The sequence below is a fragment of the Dunckerocampus dactyliophorus genome, chromosome 9 (genome assembly GCF_027744805.1).
Source record: "Dunckerocampus dactyliophorus isolate RoL2022-P2 chromosome 9, RoL_Ddac_1.1, whole genome shotgun sequence".
Lineage (NCBI taxonomy): Eukaryota > Metazoa > Chordata > Actinopteri > Syngnathiformes > Syngnathidae > Dunckerocampus > Dunckerocampus dactyliophorus.
In genome coordinates, this window is record NC_072827.1 from 8,255,917 (window position 1) to 8,274,723 (window position 18,807).

An 18,807-nucleotide genomic window follows, 5' to 3' on the forward strand; every position below is an offset into this window, starting at 1 on the left:
TTTCAGGTACTTCCACGAAGGGTGCAAACTTCCTGTTGGCCTCAGCGACTTCAGACTCGGTCTCTGCATCGCCACAGAAGGAAGGTCAAGGTGTCAAAACGGGCCTTATGTGCCGCTGCCTTGGCTGTAGTGACATCTGCTGGGCCGCACTGTCAGACTTGAGGCGTAGGGATGGAACCACTTGGTTGTCCTTAATAGCAAAAAAAGGTAAATGCAGTACAAGGAAAGTGTGAAACATTGTCTGAATAAAAATTGAAAAAAAAAATAATAATGGCAATTGGATTGTAACAGAAATGTTTATAATGACATTATAGACAAGATTTATACAGAGGTCTAAATAAGTAAAAACGTCAAGTACACAAGAAGCTGTGTGGATGCTGAAGAGGACAATATATATCAAAAATAATTTGATAACATCGCCTATTCCTTTAAAAGTTAGGGGAGGGGTCAGAAAGAAAAAAAGACATTCAAAATGGGGGAAAAATAATAGTTAGAAAATTCACAAATAGATTTGCAGACAGGGACGCAAACAATGATCCACTACAAGACGCAAGTGATGACCACAGTGCTGTTAAACAATGAAAAGTACCACAATCAATATTACATTTACACTCTGGAGACGCCTACATTGGACTGATTGTGAATTGTACTGTTGGGATGATTCGGTTAGTTTAAAAAATCAATAACAAAACAAATAAACATGATTAATGATCGCAAGTATCACGGTAGTGCTGTTGTTCTTCTCAGCTTTTGGTCCATCATCCCTGCCCCGCAAAATGACGATACAGGGGAGATTCCCTACACTTGGTCAAACCTCACCCTGAGATTTTAGACAAATTTGGCAACTATCACCAAAAAGTCTTTAGAAAAATGCATTTCGATACAGGGAAGGCTTTTTGAAGAGTTGTCTTTTGTGGTAGAGCCCAATATAAAAATTTGTGGAATCAAAAATAGCTCATGATCCGATGTGTTAGTCATTTTGAGGACAAATCACAATAGAAAAGTTTTGATTGTTTTCGCCCTCCAAAAAAATAGAGGTTGTGGGAATTGCTAAGTTGGAAGCACACAACCTACACTGGGGAAAAAAATGCAACATATAGAAAAAAACAAATAACATAAATACATTTGCATCAAAACCAGTACTTTTTCAGGGTAAAATTAGCTTGGTGGTGCTCACAGAAAAAGGGACATAAAGTGAAGGTCAGAAAAGGTGAAAAAGACATTAATAACAAAGTCGATTGAGGACATCCTATACTTGCAACTACACAATATTGTACAAAATAAGGCATTTCCTTGAGGAATTACTGCAATGTCTCTTTAAACTGTTACTTACACTCTATTGCAGAGTGGACAGGACTTACTATTTTTGTGTTAAAATATATATATATATATATATATATATATGTATATATATATATATATTCATATTTTTATTGTCTTCAAAACTGGAATAAAAATGCAGGTATGAGTACACGCTGTCACATGAGTCTTTGAGGTGATGGTCAATCAATCACTCCATGACTTCGCTGGCTGCTAAGGTGGTGACAAGCTGCAGGGGAATCTCTGCGTTGGCCAAGATGTCTTGGGCGTTGCTGGAGCCCTGCTGGATGTTGGTGAGGATGAGGGTGGTCCCGCCCGGCGTGGTGATGATGCTGTCTGAGGACCCCGCCGACTCCACGGCGGTCACAGCGGCGCTCACAGAGTTTACACCTTTTTTGTTCTGGTGTGTTTTGATGTGCTTGGCCAAGTGGTCGCTCCTCATGAAGCGCTTGGAACATTCGGGGCACACAAACTTCTTCTCGCCTGCCAATGCCAGGAAAAAAAAAAGTTAGACTATGAATGCATGAGGAAAGGTTTTTTCTAAATAAACTTTTTCACATATCAAGAGACAAGTCAAGAAAAAAAAAAAACACGTGTATACTTAGCACTTATTAACAAACAGCAGTTCTGGCTTATAGTTCACTTATAATATACTGTTGTCTGGTTTTTACAACAGTCAGTATTCTGAATCTGTTCTATAATGTCAAAAATGGATGCTCTAAAGCAGAGGTGTCAAACACAAGGCCCGGGTGCCAGATGTGGCCCGCCACATCATTTTATGTGGCCCGCGAAACCCAGGGAATAATGCATGTCAATAATGCACTTTACCTTTGCCCTTCTAAATGTATCTGATCTGTCATTTTGTCTGAAAAATTATACTGCTTGTAGTTCTTCTAAATGTCAGTATTATCTAATCATGCAGCAAGATATTCCAAGCATTTTTCAAAAATAAATGCTTGAATGTCTGCTTGCCATGACATTCTTACTTCACTTCTCATTTCTCATCACTGTTTGACACCCCTGCTCTAAAGGTTAAACTCTTCATCCCGGACTGAGACACACATTTCAACATTTTTTAAAATAAAAAAATAGCCTATTTTCCTCCACCCCCACAGAAAACATCTCATTTACCCTAAGTTGGTAATATTTTATAAAACAGGTAAAATGTACAATATTACATGTGCCACTGTTAACCCCACCCCAACAATTTACATATTTATGACTTTATGCTTCACTGATAATGTTTTTTCCTTAAGTGTTCAGATTTCGCACTTTGTTCGGTGGTTTTTGAACACACGTATCGTTTGTTTGGTGGTTTTTGAACGCACGTATCGTCTTACATTATCATTAATTAGTAGAGGTGTCACGAGACGAGACGATACATGACATTGGGTCTACGACAACTTTAATTTTAAGAACCTTCACCTTTCACGGATTCGCTGTTTTGTGGAATTTTTTACTGGTTCTTTTTTTTTTATTATTACAGCGTATGAACGCTGTTATAGGCCGAGCCTGGCATTGTTGGAAGTTGGGTCTCTCTCTTTCACTCGGTCGTCTGTCTGCACCGTCCATTGTTTTCTGCGTACTGATTGGCTGTGGACCACTGTCAATCAATCTCCTTCGTGCTGCCCTCCGTGTCTCCTGTGTCATCGCTAGCTTGCTTGAATATGTTTTAACGAGGATACAAAAATGCTACAGTACAGCGGAACGCACCAGGACGAAAAGGCACGGTCACAGGAGAAAAAATACGCGAGTGACTTAATAATTTCTTGTGTCGTACCTGCAGGTTGATCATTAAAATTCAAACAAAGGTTTTAACTTCTTTGAGAGTATTTAAACAAGAGAGAAATGTGATAAAATGAAAATGCCTGTCTGAGAAAAGTGTATAAAAGTGAGAAAAGTGTATAAAGTGTATGGTGATGGGTTTTACAGCCTTACAACATGCTCTGTTCATGCTTTTGTTCTATGGAAGAAATGTGCCAAGGTGCTGAAACCAATGCACAGAGTGAATCCTGTTCCTGCCTGGAGGCGGGAGATGAGGAAAAAACAGACACACATGCGCATGGCAATATATTGCGGCCGACAAAATTATTGAGTTGCCTTCCATTTACTGTGTGATTAGTTAAGTATTTTTTATCATCCCAGGCCTGGTGTTCATGAGACATTTTTTCTGAATGAAAAATCTTTTCACATTTTAATCTCGCGAGATCTTGTGGCACCCCATTCATAGGTGGTGAGTACCTATACTTTTAAATGTGTTTAATAAACGTGTGAGGCAAGTGTGAAGAGAGATGGGGAGGGTTCCTGGAACTAAAGCTAATCTAATAATTACGAAATGTACTTTTGTTGTAAATGTTGATCCAAAATCGGAGGACAAGGTGTCAAGCTGGCAGGAGAGTTTGGAGGGGAAGAGTGAGTTGTGTGTCAAAAATGGGCGCATCAATTACGGGCTGATTTTCACCATTTGCTGGTGATCTTCTGTTTTTCTGTACCTGACATTTTAGGTTCAATTATTTGAGCGTTATTTGAGCACAGAAACATTTTCCGTTCCATCTGGTTTGTGAGTTTTCGATGCAAAATGCTGGCCAGAGGAGCCCAAACTAAGAGACTATACATGCAAAAACAGGTGAAATATTTTTTTTTTTTTAATTAATTAGAAAATTACATCCTAGTTACAGTAAGTGAAGCTAGACGGGCACCCTAATGTGAAATTATGCAGGTTTTCTCCAAAAGGGCTTGTATTAACTGAAGCAATGAGAAATGCATATTGAGATAAATACTAGTAGTAATTAAACTGCAATGGTGAGTGAATGTTTTCATTTTTCACAATGGCCGCAAAAATCTCACATTTACCTGACGGTACTTGATAAATGAAGCTAATACACTGATTAACTGGGGCACCTGTGTGTGTTCTCCTATGTCTCTGCAGCTCATCACTGCGCGTGAACCTTTTCCCACAGTACATCCAGCTGCAGACGAAGGGTCGCTCCCCTGAATGCCAGCGCAGGTGTGCTCGCAGGTGTGACGTCTTTCCGTACACTTTCCCACAGCCTGCGATGTGGCAGATGTGCTGTTTCTTCTTCCCTACACCGGATCCTCTGTCAAACGTAACGGCCCAATGAGTATTCAGGGATACTAATGTACAATGCAGCAGTACTGTCAGTGGGCTTTCGTGCTGGGGTGCTGAACACTTGTGAAGCTCACTCACCTTCCAGAAGAATCTTTGCAGTTTGGGCAAGTGCACGCCACCCTGCGCAGCCTCTTGCCCTCCTGTCCCAGCTGCTCCTCCTCGTCCACCAGCCTGACGTGAAGGTGGGACAGATCACTGGTGTTTAGGGTGGAGTCGGAGCTGAGCTGCCACTCCCCTGAGTCCGGCTCCTCCTTTATTCGGATGTCTGCAACACAAAAATAAAACAGGTTTTGTAGGACTCGTGCCAAGAAAAGCACAAGCCTTTAGTTTTTCAATAAGGCACGCTCACAATTCTCTGCCATCTGTATCGCGCACTGCAGAGCTATTAATAATATGATATCTTTAGTGCGCATGTGAATGTACTTCTGTGTGAGGTAGCATGTTGCAAGTTTTGACTAGATTTCTATTATTGTTACTGAAAATTGTGTGAGATTGTTTCTTGTCTTGTGTACTAAAACAAGTAGTTTACCTCCTGGGAGTGTGTGTCCTTCCTGGTGTGCCACTGAGTTGACAGTCACAGTTTGCAGGTTGGGGATCTGCCCAGTGCTGATGCTGACCGGACTAGAACCCAGTGAAAGTGTCTGAACTGGAGCCAGTGTTATCTGCTGAGGTTGAGTGGTGGGCAGTTGAAGGTTTTGCAGGTTCTGCACACCTTGCACCTGGAAAGTCTGCCACTGGATCTGGCCTGATGGAGTTACTGTCTGGGCTTGGATGATGAAGGTCCCGGGGTTGATTAGCTGCAGATTTTGCACACCCTGGCTGCCGGTGGCCACCGACTGCACCACCTGCCCGTTGATGGTCTGCAATGGCACCTGCTGCAGCTGGACGATGGACTGAGAAGATGACGCCTGGATGTTCTGCTCTTGAGTCTGTTGGATAAAGCCTTCTTGGAGGCCGGCAGTCAAGTTGGCCTGCTCTGTTGCCACCGATGACAACGAGGCGTCCTGTGTCAGGAGATTTGTTTCACTGGATGGGTTCTGTAGCTGGGAGGCAGACGTCGGTACAAAGAGCTCAGCATTTGCGCCATTTGCTGTTAGCGTTTGTGAGAGGTGATCGTCGGTTTTCGCCTGGTTCACTGAGACAGTCCCATGTTGGTTGGCCATGATTAACTGGCCATCAGCGGTGACACCCGTTGCTATAGTCTGGGCTCCCGATAGGCCGAGTGCGTCCAAGTCTATACTGTTAATAGGAACAAAAGTGATGTTCCCCGGCAAACCCACAGGCACATTAGTAACAACCTGACCCTGGTTGTTGAAGGTGGAGCTGCCAATAGAAACCCCGTGCATCTGCTGGACATTCCCAGTCTGTGATATGAGGCTCTGGTTGTTTGTAAGGATGTTTGCCGTTGACGTCACACTGAGACTCTGGCTGCCATCGGGCAAGATCTGAATCTGCCCTGTGGCATCCTGACTCAGTGTCGTTCCTTCCATACCCGCGGTGGCAAAGCTCAGCTGTCCGTCTGCAGTCTGAATCTGAGGAATGACTTGGTACTGAATGTTAGGCACTGAATTGGCAGAGGTGCTGTCATTTCCCGACGACACAAAGATCGGCTGACTTTGCAAGCTCTGGAGAGGAAGAACGTACTGTCCATTTGACGTTAATATTCCTTGGCCTTGGATCTGTATCATCCCAGAATCATCCTTTGCTGCTGTGGTTGGGGTTAACACCTCCCATTTATCAGACACAGTCAGCTGTGTAGAGGTCTGATCTGTATTCTGAGAGAGGAAATGAGGGATATTATACACACGTAAGTGTTTACAACACAGCGCTATGTAGGAGTGTCACAAGATCTCGCAAGATTAAGACGTGATTTTTCATTAAAAAAAAAAACTGTCTCGTGGGATTAGGCCTGGGATGATAATAAATAAATTATTTAATCACACAATAAATGAAAATGAACTTGATAATTTTGCCAGCCCGAACATTTTGCCATGCTCATGTGTGTCTGTTTTCGTCTCCCGTCTCCAAACAAGCAGGAAGAGGATTCACTCTGTGCATTGGTTTCAGCACCTTGGCGCGTTTGTTCCACAGAACAATGACATGAGCTGAGTTTTTTTTTACGTCAGTCATACAGTCTCTTTGTGTCATTGGGTGGAGGCGAGGCTGTTAGGATCCACAGTGCAGAAGAATGTAGCCTTGTGAGGAGCAATGTAAGGTAATGTAGCAAAAATGAATTAGTAGATTGCAATATCTTGTCATTTTTAATTGTATTTTTCTTAAAAGTAATGTTAAAATCTCGTCTCGTCGACCCAATCGTGTATCATCTCGTCTCATAAACTGAGTGTCTCAAGTGATTCAAGTACACATATTAAATGTGAAATTCTGGTCAGCTGTCTTTGCAAGAAGTAGTGATGTGCGATACCACTGATTTAGTTTCCAATCCGACACTGACTAAAATTCAGGCTGGTGTTGGCAATACTGAGCCCATACTTTGTGCAAATTCACCTAATGTACCTGGTAAATTTTTAAAAGTAGTGTATTTCATATCATGGCATAAATAATACAAGACATTTAAGTACCTTAAGTAAAAAATATTCATTCAATAAATTTATATATTTTTTTAAATATAATATAATGATTTATTTATTTAAAACCCTGACGTTTATTGGTAGCGGGGTGATTTACAATATAGCCAAGCTAATATACAACAATAGAAAAAAACAGGACAAAATCATATGAAACATGTGAAAATAGTAATTATTAATAACTACTGTAAGAATAAAAACTTTGTTCACAATTCACACATGGCTCCATTTCAACAGACCAACTTCAGACCAACATTACCTCAAATGACTAAAGTATCAAAAGTATCAATATTTTGATTTGAGTACTGATTTTTGAGTAAGAATAGCTGGTACAATGACGAAGGCATTCTTCCAAAGATTAAATGAACTTACATTTGGATGAAAACATAAATAGATCCCAACAAATACTTTAAAGTGGGCAACATTTGAAAAAAACGATACCTATTAAGGCCAGCAGAACGGCACATGTGTTTAGCATGCGTAGCATTTCTGAAAAACAACTTGGCTTTATACTTCAGATGAACCAACTCATGACAAGTGGGTGGAAAAGAAACAAAATCACTTAGTTAATAAACCATACGACAGAAAAAAATACACATTGGTGTGGTCTTACAGCCGTGTAGCAAGTGTAAACGTAAATAACCAGAGTTTTAGTGAGTGTCTGCTTTCAACCGTGCTCTCAAGTCTGTGCGTCAATGGCGCTGAAGAACTAGTTACAGCGAGCGCTGGCGGAAGAATACATGCCACGCACAGCACAAGCAGAACAATACTGTGCGTTGCTGCTCACACACACTTGGGAAGAATCACATTGCTAATTAAATAGCTTTTTACACTTCATTATGTCTCCCCAGCGGCGGTGCGCCAAGGAAAAGGAAAGCCTTCACCATGGAAGTGAAAACAAACATCAGAAAAGACACGCCCACCAATATCAGATGCTCTTTTGGTCCCGACCGCTGCACCGTGGCGACCATAACTAGATTCAAGATTCAAGAGTTTTATTGAATTAACTTAACTGAACTTAACTTAATTAAATAAACTGAATTAACTAAGGATTGAATGCTGTCCGTGCACTATTACAAGGATATCTGGGAGGAGAAGAGGTTATCCTTCCAGACGAGCCTGGGACTATTTTTGGAAAGGTACAACGGCCTGCAAACTAGCTGCATGAATAAAAGTAAGGAGTTGCTCTCTTTGTATAACTCTTATATTTCATTCTTGTATTTTGTTATTGCTGTATTTTTACATGTCCTTCATGTGTTCTGTGTACAGTGTGAGTGACTTAGTAACTCATTAGTTAAGCGGGACACGCATGGGCTCTGCAATTTTGGGGAAATTAGTTGGCCATGGCCTGCACGTAGAGGAAGTCGGGCATCGGAGGGGTTGCAAGTGTGTTGTACTTACGGAGCCAGTGATTTGTGACATCCACGTGCTTGCCGCTCGCCCTATGCTTTTAGATCTTGAGTGCGGCGTGCAACTCGTGCGTGCTAGGTATGCTTCATGTAAGGCTGTCGTATGTTTCACTCACTGGGGATGTACCGCGTGTGGGCATCGTACGAGGCTCATGGAGCCCACTCACTTCGATTGCAAGATAGGCGTACTGGCTTCATACGGGACCTACGCTATTGTGACCGGGAGAACCACAGTGTACAGCGGGAAGAGCCGCCCGCTGTGGCCGGGTAAGGTGCATTAATGTCAGATACGCAATGTGATCAGCTGCCATGCGTCCATGGAGGTCGGGAGAACCAGAGTGTACAGCTGGAGGAGTCGCCTACCACTGGAGGACCTGCTGCCGTGGCCGGGCACACAATGTACTTTTAAACTTGTAACACACGCACTCCTCCTCTGCCTTGCCCTTGCGACCTGGCTGCGTGCAACGTTTTCCTGCGTGCATGCAGAAATTAATTTGCATCCCAATTTTCTTCCTACGAACTTTGCGTGCTGTAAGGGAGTATGAAAATGTGTGTGTGCAAAGTGCGCGTCTCTTGCGATTTTCCCCATTTTTGCACGTAGCCAGCACGTACGTCAGGATAAAACTCCCCCTTTACACTAAAACTCAACTCACATCATAGTCTAGGAGTGGGACTCATTGACATATCCATGAAAGGAACTGAATTAAAAAGCAAAGTAGGAGGTTTGAGTCCTAGAACAAATGAATTTTATTCAGCAGTTTAGTGGTTAACACAGGGCACTATCAGTCATATAATAACTTCATATTTGTGTAATCATTAGCAGTGCAGTAGAAGTACAGTCAATCCCGCTTGGTCATTACCCAAATGAAAACATACCAGCTGCAGCTGTCATTTCTAGTTGTTAGTGGCAAAATGCAATGGCTGTCCATTTAATTGCAAGCGTTGCTACTCTCCCGCAACAAATTTACACTACAGGCAGCTACAGGCAGGCTTCCACAGCAGGACCTCTCAGACAGTTTTTCGCAGACCTTAAGCTTCAGGATCAGTTTGTGTATCATACTGAAAGGTTTCTCGTGTTTATAAGTGGTACCTCGGGTTTCCTACGCCCAGGTTTGCATATGATTCGGTTTTCGATTAAAATGATAGGTCTCAGTTACCCTATGGCCAAACATTGCGCAAAACAAACTAGTCCGTTTCCATCATTCCACGGAATCGAGTGCCCGAAACAAAAAATCCTATGTGTTGGTGACTCAGTCTTGTCATGTTATTAATAGGGGTTTCATACGATTCCAATATTGCAGCCTTGAATATTGGCTGACACGGATATTGATCCAATATCAGCAGGAATCATACACTTTTATTGCTTGTTTAGTAGGGTGGAGTGTTAGAAAAGGCTTGATCAAGTGATATTACTCAAACAGAACAATGACAAAAACTGACCGACTTACTTCTTGATGCATCTGGTGTTTTATCCACAATTGGCATATTGTAGTGAGGATCGAGGGGCTCAAGAAGCGTTTAAACCCGACATTACTCACCTCCGACAGGGGCTGGCTCTTTCCTGCTAAAGCCAGACTTTTTGCCGTCCCGCGGAAGTTTTTCACGCTTTGCAAATATGTCAAACAGTGATGATTGTTTCAGGAAGCCGAGGTGTTTTGCAAAACTCCTGCTTCAAATGCGCAACGAGGTTGGTCGTATTAAACTTCCCCTGGATCTTTGCCACCACAGGAAACTTGTGCATGACAAGTTTTGCACGGACTTTAACAAAAAAAAAAAAACAAACATACATCCACACCGCCGAGTTCACTACTACTCCTTGCTAAACAAGCTAGCACACGCTATTGTTGTGATCACGTGGGTTCTGCATGATGAATATAAGTGCTGGTGCTGACCATGGAATGGACTGTTGGCATCGGATTGCCAATATCAGAGATTTTAGATGCAGGCCGAATGTTAATAAATGGAATATTTATGTAGTTAACAGCATAGACCAGGGGTCACCAACGTTTTTCCTTGTGAGAGCTACTTTTACGAAATGAAAATGGCCAAGAGCTACTCATTTTTGTAACATTTATTTTCAGAGCTTATTTTAAACCCAAACAAAGCGAATATGCTTGTTTTACCAGAACATTAACAAAATGCTGGTGTCCACAACTCACATTTTGTACTTCAGAATGCATTTCTTTCTACTGTTCTTTCATTATTAACTGAAAACCTGAATGAAAAGCAGGCTTGCGGGCACCTCATGTGGTTGTGGGGGCTACCTGGTGCCCGCGGGCACCACGTTGGTGACCCCTGGCATAGACCACCTGTTTATGACTTTCTAAGTATGATTTTAATACTATTAGATCCCTGTAGACATGAAGTAACACACATATAGCTACCTTTACACTCCTATTATCCATTACACCACATTACCAAACTCTTATGCTGCAGGGACTCGAGACGTCCGCTAGCAGGCAAGCTAGTGAGCTAACCAGTTAGCCTCGAATTTATTTCTTCTAAACTTAAACCAAAACCTAAGTGTGGGAGGAGAACTCTTTTCATTCTATCATGTCGCACATGCCATGGCTGACTTCATGAAGTGTTAAGATAATGTAATATTTTCCATCATTACTGCCGCCTAGTGACCAGAATAAGACATATCAGTTGTATTTCAATATGTTTCGACTAATAATAGACCATAGACTACCATGAAACAGCCATCATTTATGAATTAATTTCTGAAAAACACGATACATCGAGGGAGCGATAATCGAAGCCTGATATTGCGAGGGATGACTGGAGGTGTAAAAGTATATTATCAGTATGAACGTTGGGTTTTGCTCTTTTTCCCCAATTTTTGCTGTTTTTTTTAATTTTTTTAAATATAATCGAACTGCAATATTGCGAGAGGTATTAGGTTTTTGACAGACCCTTTGGAACGGCTTCATAACAAAAACCGAGTTACCACTGTAATTAAATGAAGTAACATTAGTCACACCTTTCACAGCTGTGGTGCAGTTGTCAAACTTTTATTCCAGCGTCTTTATTTGATGTCAACCGATCGTGCAGCTGTTCCCCATAAAGTGTCCCGTGTGTATATGTGGTGCTGAGGGCTCCTGCGGTAGAACTGCCGTATGATTGGGGGTCACGTGTCCTGAAGCTAATCTACCAGAGGTGCTGACTTACCACATCAGCAGTTACCTCTGATGCTAGTGACCCAACCTTAGTGCAGCTGCTTGCAAGCAGGTCAAGAGACGACGACTCAGTGTCCTACCCATCGAGAGCAAGTTTAAGGAGGGGGGAGAAATTGAGTGGCGATTAGCCAAATAAAGACGTGTCAACCAAGTTCTGCAGCGCGGAAGTCGCACACATATGTTGACCCGCCACAGACACCATTCACCTCATGTTGACATCTGCTTGAGATTTCAGGCGGTCTCTTCACCCATAGCGGAGAAGGCGGGATTTTAAGCACAGTCCGAGAGGAAGCGTTGTCTGAGGGGTTCAAAATCCCTCTGCAAGTTTCAAACTCAGAGCCACAAAGCTACACCCGACGCATGCACTGAGAAATACCGCAAGAAAAGCCTTACCTGATTGCCCCTGTCGTCTTCATGTTGCAAAAAGTCGCTCTGACTGCTGTTCGCGTCCAAAGCAGCCATTTCCTCTGCTTTCAGTGGACGTTCTGGCGCTGTATAGGACAAAATATGGGGAGTTCGAACAGAGCTAGCTGTGGCTAAACAAACCTCATCACCACAGGGAGAGCAGAGTGGTTATCGTTTAGCTTAAAACTCGTTCACAAGTATCGCCGTTATCGTGCGGGGGGGGGAAGAAGTAGCAGCGCGGAAACACGAAGTTTGATGTCGCTAATCTAGTTAGCTACAAGAACAGCGTTAGCGGCTACTGCTAACTTAGCTAGCCGGGTGCTAATTAGCAGTATCGCCCACAAGCATCCCAGCTAGCCTGCTAGCAAGCTAATTTAGCCTCGTTAGCATACGTGGGTGAAGAATAAGATAAGAAATTACATACCAGTCATTGCGTGACTTGCCATTAGGCGGATTGTTTGGACCGTTACACTCAAGCGGACATGGCTAGCAGTTTGTATTGATGGTAGCCGCGTAGAAATAGGTGATAACTGTCAAGATTTTTTTTCTATTTTGATTGACTGGCGGTAAGCAACACAAAGGGTGGGGCCTGCAGTGTTGACTGGAGCGTTTGCGTCACACGGAGGAAATCCCGCCCTCCTGTACATATTTGATTGGTTACTTCTTTTAAGCAGCGTATTCTGATTAGCTAGTCATCATATCTGTCATTCCATGGCGGATTATATTTCCTGTTGAACATTTTCTGATTTACTGTCCGAGTGGAATTTGTTGTGGTACTGTTGCACAATTTGTTTTAAAAGAAAGAGTTGACTTTACCACACTTAATTCATGTTGCAAAACTACTTATTTTGTTTACATGCCAACCCACCTGTTTAAAAAATGGATGGGACACCATCAGCGAATAAAGGACCAAAGCAACTATATACATATTCGGGAATATATTTTCACAAGCAAAAAAATATTTTAAAACCTCATCAAATTAATCTTAAAAAATGCCAGAAATATTTATCATCATATTTTTATTTATTCTTATAATATTTTTTCATGCAGCACAGTGGTGTATGTGATCAGCACGTGAAGGGGCTTGGGTTGTTTGAATTTTGGCTCCGAAAGAAGTTAATAGTAGTTGAACACCACAATAGACCTTCTTGCATTATTGCAGGGGTGTCCAAAGTGAGGCCTGGGGCGCCATTTGTGGCACACATTGTAAAAATATAATTTACCAACAAAACTACAAAAAAAACCCCCAGCAAAAATAGAAAAATCAGCTGAAATTTTGCAAGAATAAAGTCAAAATATTAAGAAAAAAAAGTTGCAATCTAACAAGAAAAAGTCCTAATTTCACGAGAATAACGTAATATTGTGAGGAAAAATAACGGCATTTTAGTAACATAAAGATGAAATAATAAAAAAAATATATTTTTAAAAGTCATAATATTATGAGAAACAAACAAAACAACAAATAAAGTTGTTGTATTTTTTTTAATTAGGTTGCAGGAAAGGTTATATGTTATATGAATAAAGTCGAAATATTATGGGACCGAAGTAATATTTATGAGAAGAAAATCTACAAGAAGAAAGTTGAAATAGTTGGAAAATTTAAAAAAAAACAACAGCAGAAAGAGCTGTAATTTTACGAGAATAAAATCAAAATAATCAGAGAAAAAAGTCATATTCTCACGAGAAAAAGAGTTGCAATTTTGCAAGAATAAACTTGTAATATTATGGAGAAAAGCAATGCCATTTTAGTACCATAGAGTAGAAATATTAAAGAAAAAAAGTTGTAATATTATGAGAAACAAACACGACAAAATAAAGTTGTATTTTTTAGGAAAATTAGTTTGTGGAAAAAGTTATAATATGTGAATAAAGTCAAAACACTGTATTATAGGAACAAAGTTGTAATATTATGGGAAATAAGTCATAATATTATGAAAAGAAAACTTACACAGAATGTTGAAATATTGGAAAATGAAAAAAACAACAGCAAAAATTGGGGAAAAAGCAAAGAGTAAAGTTAATACCAATAATATGCTTTTTCACCTACAGTATATCACAAAGCTGAGATGCAGTTTGCTCTTGAAATACACTATACTGTATATAATCTCTTACAAAATATCAAAGTGGCAAGTTCATTTTTCGCTATGTGGTCCTTGCTGCATTATTGCCTCAATACATAAAGATTACACTTCTTTATGCAGCAGTTATGACCTCTACGTAGTGAATGAGAAATTTGAAATGTTAATGTAGGCCCATGGATGCATTAGAGAAAAGATCATCATTATATAGTATAGGGAAAATTAACCTGCTTTGGAGTGATGTCCACCCTCATTGCTCTTGTGTTCGTAACAACATTGTGAGCATGCCACAAGCACGTAATGAGCTTGTGCATGTTTCTGTGCCCGCTCTGTGCCTGCCTGTGATGCTATCAGGACCCCACTTCTGACTATTATTGTGGTGTGTCAGTTCCTCAGAGTGCACCACCGCAGTGAGGCTATTTCTCTCAACCTTCAATTCAAACTTGGACCATTACAGCCAGACTACAAAAGCACTTTCCGGGCACTCAGGAGCTCACAGCAGTGAATGGTGGATATTTCTAATCACTCCGCTGTCAATCCAAGTGTCAGGTAAACACAGACCATTGGAAACAGCTTTAGAAAACCCTTTCAGCTATGTCTGTCTTACTCCAGGAGACTTTGGAAAGGTATAAACAATTTGCAAGTACAGTGGACCCCTGTACATTTTCGATTGAGCATTCACGGCCCTGCAAATTCCATATTTTTGGTAAAAAAAAAATCTAATTTTAAACACATCTTATTCACCATGTGTCAGTAATAATTTATAAATATGTGATAATACAGGTAAAATGTACCGCATACATGTACTACTCTTAGACAGACCAGTATTTTTACATGCTTAATGTGTTTTTGTCAAGCGCTGAGATTTTTCACTTTGTTAGACGGTCCTTGAACACACCATAGTTGTGTGCTAAGACGCAAAAGCTGTGTTTGGCTATGTTAGCACTAGCTTCCACACTCAATCCGATGAATACATTTTATACTTTAAATGTGTTTAAGAAGTGTGTGAGGCATATTTATAGCTTCAACCTGGATGGTGTTGCGAGCGAACAAAGGCAATTGGAGAGAGACTTGGAAGGTTGATCCAATGTTGATCCAAAATTGGAGAAAAAAGTCATTGCCAATCTCGCAGGAGGGTCAGGAGGGGGATGAGTGTTGAAAATAGACAATGTTATGGGCGTATCAATTATTTGGAGTTTTTCGGCATTTGCTGGTTTTGAAAAGTAGAATAGATCAGTCAGATATCCTAAAAGCTGCATGAATGCAAAATCCCTACAGTATGTCTAATGCCGGACCGCCTTTATATTTTGGAGTTGAATTTTGATCTTGTAATCTGTAGTCATAATAGTGATTGTGCACAACCTGTTCAATGTAAAGTAGCTGTCAGTTTATATTATACAAGTTCTCCAAACTGTGTGGCATCGTGATGGCTTTTCATGGTCTTGCTGAAGACATTGTTCCTGTTGCAGCACAGTGCGGACACATGAAGGAGAAAATGCTGCCCGCAGTGTTTCACATTAACATATTAACAACGGCTGTCACCACGACCCCACAGAGAGAAAGTGTCCTGCTTGAGGCACCATGAGGGACGCTGTAAGTGGAACCAGAGAGAGACAGATGAAATTGGTGCAGCATGGAGACATGTGGATGGAATAGCCAATGAGCGTGAGGGGCAATCCTGAAACCCAGCACTGACGTTTTTGTCCAAAGTTTTTATGAATTGTCCAACAGAAGTGTGCATTAAAATCTATATCCATCATGTAGAATGCCACAAAATAGATGGACCACATACAAATTGAACAAAGGTGAAAGCTTAAATAGTTAGGCATACCAGTGTACTTACATACAGAATATATGAAAACATGCAGTAGTGATGGGAAACTATTTCTTTTATTGGCTCAAGTTCCTATGAGTCACTGAAGTGAATCGGGTACTTGACTCATTTGTCTCAATACGCACGCGCAGAATCTCACACATGCAAAACAAGTTTTTGAACGTGAAACTCAAGCCTTCGTCAAGCACCCATCAGTCAGAGAAACTTGAGTCGGTGTGACTTGAGTCTTTGTCGAGCACCTGTGAGTCAGTGTAATTCTAGTCTTTGTTGAACACCCATGTGTCTGCGTAAAGCGAGGCTTCGTTGACTACCCGTGAGTCACTGTAACTCAGGTCTTCGTCAAGCACTCGTGAGTCAGTCAAAAACGAGTCTTCATTGATTACGAGTGAGCCAGTGTAACTCGAGTCTTCGGTGAGCACCCGTCAGTCAGTGTGTAAATCAAATCTCTGTTGACTGCCCTTGAGTCAGTGTAACTCAAGTCTTCGGTGAGCACCCATGAGTCAGTGCAACTCCAGTCTTCGTTGACTACCCGTGAGTCAGTGTAACTCGAGTGTTCGTCGAGCAGCTGTGAGTGGGTGTGCCAACTTTGACATAGTAGTCATTCTTCGTTGTCTTGTGTACCAAAATAGTGTGTACCAAATAGCGCCCTTTTTCAAAATGCACTGATACCGTACTTTCAAGCCAAATGCTTCTTGTAAAGGTGTTCCTTCAAAGCAGTCGTCAGTGAAATGATCACTGCCAAGGACAGAAATTGAGGTGGGCGTCCATCTGACTCTTGTTCTCTGAACTTGCTTTACAGTATCACTTACAATATCACTCGAAAACTATAAACATCCAGCAGCAACACAAAATTTTGGCATGACTACTATTTTGATGAAAAATATACTGAATTAAGTCGATGATTTACCTCGAGAAGCACTGTTTACTCTGCTTTAGCTAAACGGTATTACCCTCAAATGACGCTGAGCTGTTAGACTGTTCGCCATGGTTGGCACCATGAAATATAAATGCAATGTTTGCCAATTTAACGTTGGCTTTCAACAAATCGGACAATGTAGATCCTAATTACAAACAATATATAACACATTTAAGCAAAGTCAAAACAAATCATGTCAGGTACCCTTTATGGTGACAGATAACTGTAACATATTTCAAAAGTGGTCTAAATTACATACTCACATTTAGTAAAAATAAAAAACTAAAAAAAAAACTGAAGGATGTGGCGGGCCCCAACGACTAGGTTTGCCTTGGGCCCCCAAATGAGGAAATACACCCCTGACTGTATGTATCTAGTATGTATCAAGTGTGTTTCAATCAGGCACTTATTTATTACTGTATATAAAAAGTTTCACCTCCTAAATATTTGTACTGTCAGTGTCTATCACTGCAAGATGTTCTGTTGTCTGCTAGCAAACAATTACAATAATTACAATGTGGCAACAATTTTTCTGTCATCCGCAATAAATGGTGAAAAGTAGAACTATTGAATTACACATACACAACATCATCCTTATAGCTATTAATATTTATGTGTCATAGCTGGTCTTTGTTTAAAGATCTTTAGTGTGTGATTTACCAAAAGCCGTCTGTGGGTTTTTGTCTCTCATGTGTGCTTTAAAAGGGACCTTTCCACTTTGTGGTCTGTTTGGTTTGATGGCACTGTGGTTTGCTGGGCCCGAGTGGCACCGCTTGATTGATGGTCCCGACACTTCATCTCTACCCAGAGAATTTGTCACAGTTCTGCTTTTATGTTGGGTAACCACTCATATCCATTTAAAATACACTCGTGTTATCTCGTAATGGTTGTATGTGGCGATTCAGGACGCTGGGTGATGAAATAGTTCTCACAGACAAAAATGGAAATAGAAATTTGAACACTGGTAACTGTGATACAAGTTGTTAGATATTATTATTACACCTTTGGATTCAGTCTGTTAGCTCAGCGCATTTTCATTTTAATAGCTTCCCATAGAAGGCCTTGCAGGGTTTTTTTGAAGCTGTGGTGGTGGGCTGCATGGAAGGGTGGACTGCCGCCGCTGCATCTGCAATTTTTAAAAAATTATGGCAAATAACAATTTTGATTACTTATTTATGTTTTTCAACAACCAGCAGAACATGAACGGGGAACATTGCAAAACTGTTCATTTAATGGCAAAGTTGCTGAGAGCACTTCAAGTGAAAGTCTAAAACGTCGAGCCTCCTGATGTTACCTGACCTATTTAGATTCAAGATTTAAGATTCAAGAGTTTTATTGTCATATGCATAGTAAAACAGGCAGTTATACTATGCAATGAAATTCTTATTCTGTTCATTCTCTCAAGAAAAGAAAGAAAACACAAGAAAAAGAATAAGAACATAAGAAACATTAATACCAATAAATTAAGCAACAACAACAGAAAAGACATTAATACAAATAAATAATACAAATAAATAAATAAATAAATAAATAAAAGTGCTATGACTGTGTGCGTGTGTTGTGTGCGGTGTGTGTGAGTGCTTCGTTGAGAAGCCTGATGGCCTGTGGGTAAAAGCTGTTTTCCAGACTTGTGGTCCTGGACTTCAAACTCCTGTATTTAGTCCAACAGTACTATGTGACGAGTACAAAGTACTGCATTTTGTACTATTTGACACAAGCCTGAATTGAATTTGATGCCTGTTTTTGAGTAATACAAATACATCGGAAATGAATTTTCAATAATATTTTTTTTTACTTAAAAATAACGCACAGTGGCTTAGTGGTTAGCATGTTGGCCACACTCCAAAAACATGCATGTTAGGTTAATTGGCGATTCTAAATTGTCCATAGGTATGAATGTGAGTGTGAATGGTTGTTTGTCTATATGTGCCCTGCCATTGGCTGGCGACCA

At 40.8% G+C, this 18,807-nt stretch overlaps 1 protein-coding gene across 3 annotated transcripts; it reads right to left on the bottom strand.

Moving 5' to 3' along the window:
* Positions 1-282: 282 nt before the first annotated feature.
* Positions 283-12,618, bottom strand: sp3a (sp3a transcription factor). 3 transcript variants are annotated; one of them, XM_054787921.1, is made up of 7 exons: positions 12,453-12,618; positions 12,017-12,114; positions 11,616-11,699; positions 4,980-6,225; positions 4,529-4,715; positions 4,222-4,418; positions 283-1,803 (listed from the first exon to the last, which is right to left on the bottom strand). In XM_054787921.1, exons 1-7 carry the CDS (start codon positions 12,472-12,474, stop codon positions 1,511-1,513), a joined length of 2,127 nt encoding a protein of 708 aa, XP_054643896.1. In that variant the 5' UTR covers positions 12,475-12,618; the 3' UTR covers positions 283-1,510. The 3 variants fall into 3 exon arrangements, with proteins under 3 accessions (XP_054643896.1, XP_054643894.1, XP_054643895.1); XM_054787919.1 differs by lacking the exon at positions 11,616-11,699; XM_054787920.1 differs by lacking the exons at positions 11,616-11,699; positions 12,017-12,114.
* Between the last annotated feature and the right edge of the window lie 6,189 nt (positions 12,619-18,807).

What these genes read in the sequence shown, in the direction of transcription:
- sp3a (XM_054787921.1), bottom strand. Translation starts at nt 12,474, where the DNA reads ATGGCAAGTCACGCAATGACTG. An exon ending in CAGAGGTAACTGCTGATGTG is followed by an intron (nt 6,226 to 11,615) that starts GTAAGTCAGCAC and finishes TTCCTCTCTCAG; the next exon opens with AATACAGATCAGACCTCTAC. An exon ending in ACATAGGAGAACACACACAG is followed by an intron (nt 1,804 to 4,221) that starts GTGCCCCAGTTA and finishes TGGCATTGGCAG; the next exon opens with GCGAGAAGAAGTTTGTGTGC.